Source organism: Cynara cardunculus (assembly GCF_001531365.2).
Source record: "Cynara cardunculus var. scolymus isolate 2C chromosome LG 3, CcrdV1, whole genome shotgun sequence".
NCBI lineage: Eukaryota > Viridiplantae > Streptophyta > Magnoliopsida > Asterales > Asteraceae > Cynara > Cynara cardunculus.
This window is the reverse complement of record NC_037530.1, coordinates 3,190,460-3,206,410: the sequence shown is the minus strand read 5'-3', so window position 1 is coordinate 3,206,410 and position 15,951 is coordinate 3,190,460. Positions and strand designations below refer to the sequence as shown.

General features: G+C 33.8%; 1 protein-coding gene across 5 annotated transcripts; it reads left to right on the top strand.

Moving 5' to 3' along the window:
- Positions 1 to 4,375: 4,375 nt before the first annotated feature.
- LOC112508698 (prolyl endopeptidase-like) lies at positions 4,376 to 15,532 on the top strand. Of its 5 annotated transcripts, XM_025113400.1 has the most exons (13): positions 4,531 to 4,710; positions 5,368 to 5,953; positions 6,031 to 6,067; positions 6,186 to 6,386; positions 6,744 to 6,814; positions 7,049 to 7,211; positions 9,577 to 10,167; positions 11,977 to 12,357; positions 12,464 to 12,539; positions 12,624 to 12,687; positions 13,800 to 13,935; positions 14,268 to 14,381; positions 15,250 to 15,532. In XM_025113400.1, exons 3-13 carry the CDS (start codon positions 6,032 to 6,034, stop codon positions 15,313 to 15,315), a joined length of 1,899 nt encoding a protein of 632 aa, XP_024969168.1. In that variant the 5' UTR covers positions 4,531 to 4,710; positions 5,368 to 5,953; position 6,031; the 3' UTR covers positions 15,316 to 15,532. The 5 variants fall into 5 exon arrangements, with proteins under 5 accessions (XP_024969166.1, XP_024969168.1, XP_024969167.1 ...); XM_025113398.1 differs by lacking the exon at positions 6,031 to 6,067 and having other exon boundaries at positions 4,376 to 4,710; positions 5,368 to 5,587; XM_025113399.1 differs by having other exon boundaries at positions 5,368 to 6,067.
- The last annotated feature ends 419 nt before the right edge of the window (positions 15,533 to 15,951 follow it).

Sequence of the window (15,951 nt, the reverse complement as noted above, 5' to 3'; positions counted from 1 at the left end):
TAGTGAGTGGTGGCTAGAGATGGGTACGATGGTGTGTTTTTATATGTTCTTATTTTATTATGAAATGCTTTATATACTTGTATCAAATTAAAATTGTACAATTAAAAATATATTAAATGAAAAATGAACAACATCTAAAATGCCCTCAGAGTTAAGGTAAAAGGATATAATTTATAACGATTTTTCAAGTTGGAGGACCCTCTTTGTAAACGAGATGAAACCAAGGGACGAAATTTGTAATTTTACTCTTTTTTCAATATTAAAAATTACATTAACACTTTTTATTTGTAATTTCTTAGGGGTGGGGATATATGCACCCCCTCTTAATAAAATACAACCTCATTCTTTTTTGGGTCAAAGTCAACTAATTATAATTATTACATTTTTTTTCCAAAAATATATGTTTATAACTTTTTTTTAATATTGTTTGCAAATTTTATTTTTCTAAATTTATTTTTTATAATAAAATTTTTTTATTAATTTTTTTCAAAAATTTTGTCTTATAAATTTATGTTTTATTCAATATTGTTTTTTAATTATATTAATAATGATAAGTTAGATAAATTAATCAAAATATAGAAACAATGAATATAAATTAAAGAATAAATAAAAGGTAAAGAAAGAGGTGTATTTGGAGAATTAGTTTTTATTTTGAGGTTATACTTGTAAAATATAAGTTTCACCTCTCTGTTCCACTTAAAATTCCTGCCAAACATGGAACAGTAATCTCTATTCTGTTATGTTATATTGTATCTAGTGTACCTACCGCACCCTAAGGTAGCGTTTGGTGTGCAGATACGATTGGACGAGATAGGAATGGACAGAACAAATGTCTATATGGTGTTTGATACGACTATGACTGGACAAGACATAACTAGACAAGTTACCTTCAAAAGTTATTTGATAATTTTATACATCATACAATAGTTACAATTTTAGCGACCCATTTATACCGAAATTAAAATCCCATATAAAAAAGATTTTCCTAACTCTTTTCTTGTAACCTAAATTACACTTTGTAAAATTCTAAACAAAATGTATAAAAGACCCAACATATCTAATTACAACAAGATTAGAGGGTTTGTACATGGAGAACAGGTAGGGTATTTTTGGTCGGGACGAAGACTAATTTCCATGTTACCGGTTACATAATGAAAATCTCGGATTAGGAGCGATATAAATCTGGCACGAGACCGGTTTTTGACCACCTCTAATTCCAACTGTTTTAAGCTTTTGGGGATAACAACCCAACAAGAGGTGACCAAAAATCGGTCCTGGTCCAAAATAGTGATCTCATGACCAGTTCCGGTCTCGTCCCAAATACGAAGGCCTGGTTAAGGTCTATGAGGCCCAACTATGAGAACTAGGCTCAAATCGGTCCCACTTATTTTTTTTAAATATAAAAAATATTTTTTTTGAAGAATTTGGTGGATCAAATACACTAACAAATACATTTTTACTATAATTGGCTCAATCAAATACACTAAATAGGTTTTTGTTACAAAAAAATTGGTTGATCAAATATAATTTATAATATTTAATTGGGTTAATTGAATACACAAAAAAAAAATTCGTTTTTAACATAATACACTTAAAAACACATTTGATTTTCAATCAAATGCGTTTAAAATTAAATATTAAAAACACATTTAAAAATAATTTTATAAATTAATTTTAAATAAAAAATTGGGCTAGTCCCGGGCCGGGCCCACCCTTGTTTTCGGTGGAATATTGTAACCGGTTCGGGCTGGACCGGTTCCAAGTTGGTCTTGGTCCCGATCCTTCATGGTACCCATTTGGCCATCTCTAAGCCCAACAAGGTAGATAATTGTCAATAGGAGGACTGAAGAAAAGATAGCCCGATGATACTAACAAAATCTAATGAATAAAAATCTAAGGGACACATAATTATCGACAACGACGCATCGACATAAAAAATCTCCAATGATAATAACAAAATTAAAGGGATAAAAATAAATATACACAAAAAATTATGGATAAATATTCATTTATATTCATTTATTCTTTTTTATTATATGCTAATTAATTTTTATTCTCATTTATTCTACTTTTTTTTAAGGGTGTCCGGGCCAAAGCCCGACTAATCCCCGGCAAGTTTGGAGGCTAAACATGGCCTCACTTAAATATCGCCAACACTTCCCTCCCAAGGCTCGAACTCGGGTTCATGACTATGTCATGCCCAAGCCTTTACCACTAGGCTGGAAGGTCTTTGACCATTCTACCTTTTATTATATGTTAATTAATTTGGAAGTGCAAAAGTATTCTCGCATTTTCGTAAAATATGAGTGTTCTTGTTTGAACCTTTCGTGTATGTACATGTGTGTGTGTGTGTATATATATATATATATATATATATATCTATCTATCCTTGAAAGACAACAAAATTCATTGTAAAATAAAACAAAAACAATACAATTGATAAAAGTTTTCCGCAAGCTGTAGAAAAAACCTAACAAACCAAAAAACACGTAACAAAAACTTAAATACAAACAATACATGAAAACATGAAAGCTTGCTGGAAACTCACCTATAAGTACAACCATATTATAAATTAGTTAGAAAAGAAAAACATAAAACTAAAACTAAAACGCATAATAGAGTAACTGAAACCTTAATCTATACTATATTATAAAGTATTTAATAAAAAAAATTAAAAACCATTTTTTATCCATTGTTTATTGCGACGTATTATTTAAAATTAAGAATTACACGTAAATTGTGCATAAGTACAACTTATTAAATCTTCATTTTTGAATTCGTGTAACCAATTGCAGATAAACACAATCATATACAGGACAAACATCACATTTTAAATATAAAAAAATTAAAATATGATTAGGATAATCGTTGAGTTCTAATATAAATTTTTAATTCTTATCTTTATAAAAAATTATATTGTTAAACTAAAAATAAATTTGATTCGTTATTAAATTAATAGAATACTTATAAATTATTATATTATTAAACCAAAAATAAATTGATTCATTATTAGATCTAAATTAAATAAAAAAATTGAATAAAAGAAATTACATAAAAAACGAGAACTTTTAAATAGTTAATTAGATTTTAATATCAATATATATTTTTAAAATTTTAATTACAATATCTTTAAATTTATATTTTATTCAAAAAATAAACATTATTATTTTTCTCAAAACTACATAAAACTGTATTATATCAATAGAAGAATAACAAGAAACAATAAAATTGAAATGTATCTTGTTGCATTGTGTGAATACCTTTTTAATTTTAATAAAATAAAGAACAAAATCTGTTAAAAATATAAATCACATGAAACAAAAACCATATATATTTTAGGCTTAAATTTATTTATCTATATTGTATTATAAAACATTTGACAAAAACTCTTAAAAACCATTTTTATGCACGAAGTACTGTTTATTAATGCATATTACTTAAAATTCAAGATTACAAGTAAATTGTGCGTAAGTACAACTTATTAAAGCTTTATGTTTGAATTTGTGTAACTAACTGTGGATGAACATAATTAAATACTTGATAAACATATTATTTTAAACTAGAAGGATACTCGTGCAAAGCATCGAGACACATTTCCATTTCAATGTTTCGTTTTATTTTTTTTATGTGGTTTTAAGAAAACGATAATGTTTTTATATTTGAATAAGATATAAATTTGAAGTAACTTAATTTAGGTTTAATAATATTTTTTATAAAGATAATAATTAAGTATTCTGTTAGAACTTAATAATTATCCTAATTATATTTTAGATTTTTTATATTTTAAAATGAGATGTTTATTCTCTATTTGATTATGTTTATCTGCAGTTAGTTACACGAATTCAAACATATAGCTTTAATAAGTTGTACTTATGCATAATTTACTTGTAATCCTGAATTTTAAGTAATATGCATTAATAAACAGTACTTTATGCATAAAAAAGTTTTTTAAAAGTTTTTGTCAAATGCTTTATAATATAGTATAGATATAAAAAATCTTAAATATAATTAAGATAATCATTAAGTTATAACAAAATACTTACCGATTATATTTATAAAAAATTACATTATTAAACCTAAATTAAATTACTTCGTTACGTTAAATTAAATTATAATAAAAAACTTGAATTAAAGAAATTACAAAAACTATAACTTTTAAATAGTTAATTTGATACTAATATTGATATATTTTTTAAAACTTGTATGATATTTTTAAATTTATATTTTATTCAAAAATAAAAATATTATTGTTTTTTTAAAAATATATAAAACTATATTATATTAATATAGATAAAAAAATAAAACAAAATATTAAAATAAAGATGTATGTCGGTGTATTATAAAGTGTTGTTATAATGAATTAGTAACAAGGACAAGGAAGCAAAATTCCAGTTTTATACTATCGATGTTGGCAGAGACCCGCATACCAGCGATGTTGTCATGTGCTTACCACGCGCGCGCCATTCTTCCCACCGCGACCGCAAAGTCTTCGCGTCTTTTTTTAAGACGACTCAAACACTCAACACTACCACCCAAGCGGATTAACGTCGAACACTTGAACTGCAAACTTCATCCTCGTTCTTTCCGCTTATTCTCTTCAATGGGTTCCCTCTCTCTCTTCGACGAACCTCTTCACTATCCTTCTATCCGCCGTGACGAATCCCTTGTCGATACCTACCATGGTGTCCCTGTTCCTGATCCTTATCGATGGTACGATGTTATTACATCTCATTCTTCTTTTTAGTTATCTACTGATTGATTCTAAATCTGTTTCGAAAACGGAAAAAAAGATGCATGAGTTTGTTTATCTACGTATTGAAAGCAAAATTGATTTTATTTTAGGCTGTTTGAGTAATCGTTGCCCAAATTTATAGTTTTACTTGAAAATTGTGGAATTCATTTTGACTTGTAAGTCCGAGTGTAGCTCTTCTTTTCCAAATGGATTGTTACCTTGATTCGAGGAAAATAAACTTTGATACAGATATGGACGATGTCAAACCTATAGTGCATTTAAGAACACACTTGATGTGGATTTTGTTCGAACTTAACGCAAACCTTTTTCTATTTCTAGGACTTCCCGTGACTAGGTTTTCTAGATTTCAAGTACATTTTCAATGCTAAATCGATATGGATGTTGGACCATCATTCTTTTAGTTCTTAATTATTTTGAAGTTATTTGAAATTTCCATTTTGTTGTACTTGTTATAAAGTTTGAAGATTTATGATCAATATCTTCTTGGAAACTTTAAGAATGAATGTTAATTTCAAAGATGGTCAAAGAAGCATCTCCTTTTTTTAAGGATTGAAGAAGAGTGTATCAAGTCTGATTGTGGAATCTATATTTTGCTATCGGATGTTTATTTTCAGGCTTGAAGATCCAGATTCTGAAGAGGTGAAAGAATTTGTGAAAAAGCAGGTGGATTTGACTGAATCTGTGCTTAAGAAGTGTGAGACGAGGGAAAAACTTCATGATAAGCTTACCAAGTTCTATGACTATCCTAAGTATGGTGCTCCGTTTAGAGAAGCTGATAAATATTTTTACTTTCATAATTCTGGACTTCAACCACAGAAAGTCCTCTACATGCAGGTATGATATGATGATACTGTAGATTAGATATCTTGTGGAAGTTAACTTAGATACGGTGGTAAACTGATTGCTTATAGCTTCATTTGAGTAATACGTGATTAGCAAAATTGATCTAATGCATGTTTATTAGTAGTTTACTACGTTATAACAGGGAATAAAAATCCGACATTTCTATGGATAGGGTAGTTTCACTAGAAACTTATTTGTCAAGTAAGTTCTCTTGACCTTCTATCTTGTTGGTGTCAAAAAAGTCTAAATGCCGCTTTTAGTAAAATAAATTCACATGTTTAGTGATAGTCGATCCTTCTTTTTCATGGAAGAGATGCACTCTCCTTTTGGTCCAGTTTACATCTCTATTTTTTAACTGTAAGTTACCATGGGTTTCCAATTTTACCGTTAACCATACAAATGGGCGTGATTGGATTTTAGTATGGGTGAAACAGGATGATATACATATACTTGAAGGCCGTTATTACAAAGGTCACTCTTCCTCTCTTCTCAAACCATTTTTTCTTCGGTATGGAGGGAGTGATCTTTTCGTTTTTGAGCAAGTACAATTGACAAATTAGTACCTTGGGATTGTTTGTTGGTTTTGTAGGATAGTTTGGATGGAGAGGCAGAGGTTTTGCTTGATCCGAATGGACTAAGTGATGACGGAACAGTGGCATTGAGTACGTATGCTGTTAGTGAGGATGCTAAGTATTTGGCATATGCTCTTAGTTCAAGTGGAAGTGATTGGGTCACCGTCAAAGTAATGCGGATCGAGGACAAGAAAGTTGAGCCTGATACTTTGTCATGGGTGAGTAATGATTTAGGTACTTCTTTTATGGAGTCATTTTTGCAATGCATGGATGTGAATCTGTTTGTGAGATACTTGTGAGGAAGAATGTGTAGTCACTTTCTGTTTTTGTACTATTTTATCTATGCGAAACACAACATATCTTGGTATAAATTAAATTTTGGTTTTCATGACCAAAATTTATGATTGTCTCAAAAGTGTACTGCACCTTACTTTAGGACAGTCCCTTAAATTTGATACCTCATGTATGAGGTGCTGTTGATACCTTTAAACCTTCTATCTAAAGATAACAACAAACCTCCCCCCAAGTTAGTTACAGGTCACTTGTGCTTGATTGATTCATCTACTTTGTTACAGGTCAAATTTTCGGGTATTAGTTGGACAAATGATAGCAAAGGTTTCTTCTATAGCCGCTACCCAGCTCCGAAGTAAGTGCCAATTACATCTGCTAATGTTTCTAATCATATGCTTTGAATTCGAACTACATTAATTTTAGCTGTTATGTTTCTTTGTCTAAATAATTTCCTGGTTGGGGGTTGGGTCAATAACATTCTAGAGCTAATTTCATGTTGTCTTCTAACAAGTGTATATAATACTCAAGTTTAATAGCTACACTTTCTTAAATATAGTTACATGATAGCATCTATATTGGTGATTGATAGGGAAGGAGAAAATTTGGATGCTGGAACAGAGACAAACACGAATCTTGATCATCAGCTTTACTATCATTTCTTGGGTACAGATCAATCCGAGGATATTTTATGTTGGGAAAACCCTGATAATCCACAGTACACACTTGGAGCCTCTGTAACAGAGGATGGGAAGGTAACAGACTTAATATCCTTTCGTGAAGCTACTCATGGAGCAATAACTGGTTGTTTATTTTATTCTGCACTGAATTTAAGCAGTTTGCAACATATGGAGTGCATAACACTTTTCTTATTTTTAACTTTTTTGTTTCCACCTTCCTTTGTTGATTTATCTGCAAGTTTTTTAATGTCTTCAGCCAATTGAATCTCACTCAGGCAACTTCAATTGTGACGATTCTGACAAATTAACGTCACCGGGTGGGAATTAATTTACGTTTAGGCTTGAGCTTGTTTACTTCTATGCTCTTATAAGCCTGTTTACTTCTATGCTCTTATAAGCCTGTTTACTTCCTTGCTCTTATATCTTTAAGATCCTCGTTCATTATGTTAACTTTCATGGAGATCTGATATCAGTCATCACTGAAAAGGAACTAATCTCACTCTTGGTTTTTTAAGCAACTAAAGATCACATTAAATATAGTTTGTAGTTCAAATTCTTAACTACGACTAGAAATTAGTGGCTTCAATGAAGTTGCTATATCTGCCTAGACTCTAAATATGATGCTTTTCAAAAATTTGAACATGGGTTGCTTTGTGTAAATTCAAAATGACTTTGTAAGTTGTTTTACTTCAAAGCTAGTTGAAGTTTTGACCCGTAACTATAACCATTTTATTTGAAGTAGTCTTCCTGAGCATATGTTTGTATATTTGTTTCCCCTGTGCGTACAGGCTATACGGCAAGGACAAAGGTTATTAGCAGTTATGGAGATCATTGTTGAGTCGAGTATTTCACTTCACAAACATAATAATCATTAACAAATCTAATGTGTAGAGAATTAAGCCGATAGAACCATAATCGTACCATGTACCGTCCTTTGGGTGGAAATATTTGATAAAGGGTTTGTCATTCATCATTGGCCTGCAATATAGCTTGGTGTCAAAAACAATTGTATAAGTATCAATCTCCATGGTGAGGAGAGATTGGGGAGGCTGAAAATGGTCCTCATACATTGGAAAAGTAGTGATTTGATAGAGCAAACATTACGGTATTACAATGTTTTTTGAAGCATATAATATTTTATGTACGTCAAAACTTACACACTGTTCTCACATTTGTTGAGGCTTGAACCTTGACCTTCCCAGAAGTTAACGGTAACCCGGGTACCGTTGGGCCAATAACCCTTTGGTATATTACAATGTTATATGATGTCCTTTTTACTACTCCCTCAGTTCCAAATTAGGTGTACGCATACTTAGCTTATTGGGATGTTTCAATCTAGTGTCCATGTTGTCTAATTTGATGAAGTATCTCTTCACTTTTTTCCACCCTTACCTTTACAATGTGAGCATCAAGCATGACATCGTTTTTTTTTGGGGGTGCTTTTGACTATTTTTTAGTTTTCGTGCAAATTCATAATGATGACTTTAGCTCTAATGGAGGATATTTAGTGGTCAATCTCAAGTTTATTAGTGCTGTCAGATTGAATTGCTGATGAGTGTGTTACTAAGGTTATCATCATGGCTTTGTGGTCTCCTAGTAAATGCTGTCTTATTGCCCTTCTGGTGTGTATTCAGTGCCGTTGATGAATCTTTAAGTGGTCTCTACTGACCAGAGATTCTTGTTCTGATTAGTGGATGTGCCTTCTATAGTGGCATCATTCTCAATGTGATAAAGTTAATTTGTTTATGTATGCACAAAGGGAGAATTCTAGTTAGTCATCTTGGTTGGTGTTTGCAGTATATGGTAGAGTCAACTTATATATATATATATATATAGTATGCAATAAGGGAGATTCTTCTAATTATGAAAGGTCAAATATAATGTTCTAATCTGGGTTGGGATATGTAGGATTGTTGAGTCCTTTGTTCCAGCAATTAGAGGAATGGTGTGCATGTGTACTAACAAATTTCTTGTTTACTCAATTGCATACCGTGTCTTCCACTTGCAGTTAAGTAGAAACCCTTTGTCAGAAGAATCTTAGTGACGCATAATTGGAAGTCCTAAAATTTTGTTTGTATATAGGCTACATATGATTGATGATAAATGGATCCATATTGAAAATATAGTATCTCATTTGCCTGTTATACCAGGGTATTTTAGTAAAATTAGTCAAACATATTAGACTATGGTACAAGTGTCTAATACACTGGTACATGCTTTAGGTACTACAAATAAAGGGAGGTGGCGGTTAGAGGAAGGGGGGATCAGTTATGTGTGTGTAGGGCGAGAGCCTTGGGGGACATCAGGCAGTCTCGAAGTGCCTGGAAATTGATTGTAACCCTTCGATTGTTTGTAGTTGATACAAATCATTCTCCAATTCTGTTATGGATTTTGTTTGTATCATTGTCATTCTAACTGATTATGTTCAAATTTTGTGCAGTTTGTTCTTCTTTATATTAATGAAGGCTGTGATCCTGTCAACAAATTTTATTACTGTGATATCTCTACTCTGCCTGGTGGGATTCAAGGGTGTAAAGAAAAGAAATGCCTTCCTTTTATTAAGCTTATTGACAATTTTGAAGCAATGTATCAAGCTATTGCAAATGATGACACTGTTTTCACCTTTCTGACGAATAAAGATGCTCCAAAGTACAAGCTGGTTCGAGTAGATCTGAAGGAACCAAACGTATGGACTGAGGTCATTCCGCAAGCTGAAAGTGATGTGCTTGAATCAGCTGTTGCTGTCAATGGAAATCAAATCATAGTGAGTTATTTGAGTGACTGCAAACACGACTTGCAGTTGAGGGATTTACAAAGTGGTTCCCTTTTGCATCATTTGCCCATCAGCATCGGCAGTGTAGATGATGTTAGTGCACGCCGGAAAGATAGCTTACTTTTTATTGCCTTCACGAGCTTCCTCACTCCTGGTGTCATATACCAGTGCAATTTAGAAAGTGGGGTTCCAGATTTGAAGATATTTCGTGAAATTGTGGTTCCTGGATTTAATCAGACAGAGTTTCATGTCAGTCAGGTGAGCGTCTTCAAATCCTATAGTATTATAGTATCTTTGCAGCAAGAATATAAATATGATATACTTTAAAAAAAGAATATAGTTGTGCTTGATTTCAGTTTACTGTAGTCCTTCAAGTGAAAGAATATACTCTGTGTATGTATAAGTTTGTTTTAGACTTGAAAGAATGGAAAAATAGAGAGTCGTAAACATAGAGAGAGAAGGGGAAGAAGTTGTTATTTCTGAATGAAAAAGAAATAATACAGAGTCTCACTATTTATACAAGGAGAATGAAATAAACAGAAAGCCATGTAAACATCTAACTATCAGCTAACCGACTAACAAACTTCAACAGTTTGGGCCTTTCTATTTGTTTTCTGTGAATTTCACAAGGATGTATGTTTCAGATGCTGGGACATTCTCAGCAATCTGTACGGAAACAGGTGACTCTAAGTACCACAAAATAGGATATGGTGACCATTTCTCCATATCATGTATAAAGAATTCGTCTTTATTATCACGAGAAGTCTATGATTTGGTTAGATGGTCTCATATATGTGAAGCACTGAGAAATCTAAGAATTTTCTGAAAGGTTCCCTCCCCAGTCCTGGATGCATGGTGCACCATGGTCTTTTCTACTATGTGCGTATGAAGTTATATCAAGTAAATAGCATTGCAATAGAGGTGAAATAGCGATGCAATAGTGGATTGCGGTCATTAGAGGAATAGCGGTTCTAAAATAGCGGTGGTGTATAGCGGTGCCGCATTTTGCGGCGCTATTCACCACAATTTTGCTCCTAAATAGCTGTCCGTTAAACCGCAATTTTCCTGGGCTGTTTATTGTGTTTGGGGATTCAGGTTTTTCAGTATTTAGTGGGCTTTGGTTTAATATTCGTTGGGCTTCTTTTAGTTTTAGTTGGCCTAACATAAGGCTTAAAGCAACCGACTCTTTTAGACTTTTAGTTGACCTAATTTAAATCGTCCCTTTCATCCAAGGCTCTAAGCTTCAATTCTCATCACTCATCAGAGATCAGACTCCGTTTTTTCTTGATTTCTTTCAAGCTTCGATTGCACCAAGTCATTGGGATCCAGCCCACACGACTTCGACTAGCACCAGCTTCACTCTTCTTTTGTACCAGCCACCACCCTGGACTTCTACTTCGACTGGCACCAACTTCACTCTTATTTTTTATGGCCACCACCTTGAATGCTTTTGTGGTTTGATTTGTATTACTTGGTATGTACTGGCATACAATGTTATCAAGTTTTCTTGGATATAAAACTTGGTATTTTTTATGAACCTAAATTTTTTTACCGCTTTATCACTGCGATTTCCACAATCAACCATGTTAACTGTTTTGTTCAAGAACATAACCATCACATATTTGAGCACCTCAGAAGATATTGTTTAGGCATCATATGTTTGTATGCGTCCACAACCTTCTACAATTACGAGCGCCATCATTCATTTCATATAGTGCATATATTTAGGGATACAGTTACATTCATCTTCAGTAAAAACTCAAGGGTACTAAATAAGCCGTGTGTGTGAATGTCGGACCTTTTAAAATCTAACAGAATTCTCATCTTTGTGCATATCAGGTCTCTTTAGAAGTTGGAGTTTTGCTAATTCTGCTTGCTGTTTTACTGTTTTTTCCCTTGAGGAATTCATGTATTTGATTGCTATGATATTGCTTTATGCAACTGAACCGGGGATATACTGAATAAGTAGCATGCTGGCTTCTGTCTTTCTCTGCAAGAGCAGTGTCCCTCAATCCCAACTACAAAACGTCTTGATGCCTTTTCTTGATTAGTCTTTTCTTCTTTCAGGTGTTCGTTCCTAGTAAAGATGGTACTCGGATACCAATGTTCATCGTGGCCAGAAAGGATATAGTTCTGGATGGATCGCATCCATGCTTATTATATGGATATGGTGGATTTAATATTAGTCTAACACCATATTTTAGTGTCAGTCGTATTGTACTAATGAGGCACTTAGGTGTAGCCTTCTGCCTGGCTAACATTCGCGGTGGTGGAGAATATGGAGAAGAATGGCATAAAGACGGTTCTCTTGCAAAGAAGCAGAATTGCTTTGATGACTTCATTTCTAGTGCTGAATATCTTGTGTCTTCCGGTTACACCCAGCCAAGAAAGTTGGCAATCGAAGGCGGAAGCAATGGTGGGCTCCTAGTTGGGGCTTGCATTAATCAGGTACTTAATTGGATTGCATGCAAATGCTCAAATATCTAGAATTCTAGATGCATCTACTACTAATATATGAATATACAATTGAAGTTCTAGTTTTTTATGATCACAGAGGCCTGACCTCTTCGGTTGTGCACTTGCCCATGTTGGTGTCATGGACATGCTTAGGTTTCACAAGTTTACAATCGGTAAGACTGGTTGTGTGATTTCAGTTAATTATAGTTACACCTTCGTCATAATTTTATTATCTTGGGTTTGTTCCCCCTTGCTAGGTCATGCATGGACTTCCGACTATGGCTGTTCGGATAAGGAAGAAGAATTCCATTGGTTAATCAAGTGAGCAATATTATATCTGTTAACTAAGGGTCCGTTTACTAAATGCTTACCCGGTAAGCGCTTACTGGTTCACTTTACCTTACCGGATGAACATGGTAAGGACCGAGACTCTTACCCAGTAAGTGAGAGTGACGACTCTTAAATGGTTAGCGCTTACCGGATGAATTGTTGCATACGATGCCGTTTTAATGGATTCGAATCTTACCTGGTAAGGTAAGTGAGAGTGTTGACTCTTACCAGTAAGTGCAATGGCAAGCATTTGGGTAAACGGATCCTAAACCGTTAGTTGAGGATGAACTGCTTCCAGTTCCCAATCTCATGAGACAATAAAATTGTAAACACTAAAACATCAATACAACTTGTTTTTACCTGGACTCTTTGCTTTGGGGCCATGATGGCATGGGCAGACCCACTCTATTGGATACAGTGACACGGGTCACCGCTTTGTTCCTCCGTCGCAGTATAAAAATTATAGGGTCGTGAAAAGTGCCACTGTATCAATTTGTTGTGTGCCACCATATATATTTTGAAACTACAATGAAGACACAAGTTTCCCTTGGTAGAGTTGGTTTGCAAGGTTTTTCTTCCACCCAAGACCCGAGTTCGAATCCCATTAGTGTCATCTTCTTAGTTTTTAAATTCAGATTGATTATGTTTCTGAAAAAAAATTGCTATAAAAGACCTAAACGCAAGACCTCACATATCAAAAGCAATTGACTAACCAACAAACAGATGACGATTTTGCAAAAAGTATCCATATATTTGTTTCTTATAGTCAAATGATGCCGCCACTTGAAAAAATTTCTAGGTCCACCTCTGATGGTGCACTTGAGAATAAAGTCAACAATTCCTTGGAAGTTGGTTTTAGTTCTTCTATTTTTTCTTGTGTAGCCTATTGTTTTATATTTGCATGCCCATAACTTTATGTGGAATCAGTGGGACTCTTATCATTAAAGCTATTATTGATAAGGGTTCTTCTCATTCTATCACCTTCATTACATTTCCTTTCCACTTCAAGGTCATCGACAGTGCTTGATTTAAACAACTGAGTACTCACATTATCATCTGTGAATATGTTTGCTACAAGTTAAAAGGTTTTTTTTTTCTATCAGGTATTCGCCACTGCATAATGTCAGGAGACCATGGGAGTATTCTACTGATAATTCTCATCAGTATCCTCCCACCTTGTTGTTGACAGCCGATCATGATGACAGGGTTGTGCCCTTGCACACTTTGAAATTACTGGCGGTAGGTATTTCAATAATTAACCCAACTTGTAATTCCATTTTTTGTTTCCTATCCAATCCTTTTCACTTCTTGTTCATCTCTTCTTGACTCTCCAAACTTCATGTGTGTTCATTTGTGATATACCAACTGAATACTCTTTCCACTCCATAAACAACGGATAAATAATAGTGATTACATTTATTTGGATCAGAAGGAATGCATGATTCATTTATTAAACGTATGATAGTTTTGGGCAACAGAGTATATTGATAATTTCTGGTTATTTTTAGAGTTGCATGTTCTTTTTTATGTTGGCATATGGTTAATAGTTGTTTCTTTACACATTTTGTTAGACCATGCAATATGTGCTGTGCACAAGCTTGGAGAATAGTCCACAGACCAACCCAATTCTTGGCAGAATCGACTGCAAGGCTGGCCATGGATCTGGACGCCCCACAAAGAAAGTGGTACGATTTTAAGTTTCCAATTTTTATTACCGTCTTAGTACTGATATATATATATATATAGGGTTGGGTTGGGTTCAGGGGAAAACCACAAAAAAGTGGAAAATAGAGTGCACATCCTAATAACCATTCATTTGCACGGTCTGCAGATATGCATAAAAGTAATTGGAAATGTTTCCTGCTTTCTACGCATGTATGTATACCGGACAAATTATTTTTGTGCACATGTGCACACCGTACGGATGAATGGTTATTAGGGTGTTTCTCAAACTTTTATTTTTATGTGATTTTCCCTGAAGCCAACCATATATATAATATACGTAAAGAATGATACATATTTTACTTCTAGGGGCCGTTTGGTTTGATGAAATGTTTTTTTAGGGATTTGGATTTCATGTGGGGATTTGGAATTGGAAGGAATCAAAATTTTTGGTGTGTTCAGTTTGTATGATTTGGAATGGAATTGAATTCCTTTTTTTACAAATAATTTGTAAAAACAAATTATAAAAATAATGTAATTACCTTTCTATTAATTGATCATCACAAAACAAGTATTTTTAACATATTTTAAAACATCGTGACAAGCAAATTCTATGAAATCCCGTGAAATACCAAATCCCTACAAATCCAATCTAATCCCCCAAACGAAACGGGATCTTAGGGTCAAACGAATACTTTCTAGATTGAAACTTGAACTGGTTCGAATAGAAATTCAAACCCAGGTTTCTCTTTTCTAAATTTTTGGAAGAACTGCTACGAATTTTGAAGTCGTAAGTTGTTCGTGTGACCTCAAATGTTAAACAGTCACTGGGGGGGTTTGATGTACCCTCATGGTCTGATAATATATGACCTTCATCAATTCATTTTGCAGATTGACGAATGGGCAGATTCATATAGTTTCATGGCTAAGGTGGTTGGTGCAACCTGGATTGATTAATCGCCTTTGATCCATGAAAAAAGGTATTTCCAGCCACACTATCCACAATCGATCAAAACCTTCACTGTCTGACTTCACACTCTAGATCTTTGTCTCAATGGAGTTCTTGATCTTATTCATTTTAATTTTCTGGTTAGACCTATTCATTTTTTTCCTTCCGGAAATTGGTTAATGATTATTTGCATATAAAAGAACCAACTCGCAAAGACATATGGCTGATAGTCGATGTACCAAACCTAAACTGGTGTAGATGTGTCCTGGATACATTTTTTCCGGAAGGGTGACTAATCCCGGCAAATTGCGACCGCAAGACATCAGCCCTGAGAAACTCAGTGGTCACAATTGTTGTAGACGCCTAGAATTGAACACATGGCACGTGTCTTGGATACGTTTGTTGGCAACAGAACCCAGAAACTTAAGATCATCCGCTTAGGACAACAGCCATGGTTCCTCCAGTTGGCCCTTTTCCGGCAATTCATGCATGGATGATTGATTACCCATGACTCCTTGCATTTAGTTCTTTTGCTGTTTGTGTCCGGAATTCCTGAAATGAACCTGTTTCGTTTTTCGAACCTCAAGAGGTTCCTATAAGAGATGCGAGCAGAAAAGGTCGAGCGTTTGATGTCCCCTCGATGG

Coding starts and splice junctions, on each gene's coding strand:
- LOC112508698 (XM_025113398.1), top strand. CDS start 4,406: ATGTTGGCAGAGACCCGCATACCAGCGATGTTGTCATGTGCTTACCAC. Junction 4,711..5,367: donor GTTCCTGATCCTTATCGATG/GTACGATGTTAT, acceptor GTTTATTTTCAG/GCTTGAAGATCCAGATTCTG. Junction 13,936..14,267: donor ACACTTTGAAATTACTGGCG/GTAGGTATTTCA, acceptor ACATTTTGTTAG/ACCATGCAATATGTGCTGTG.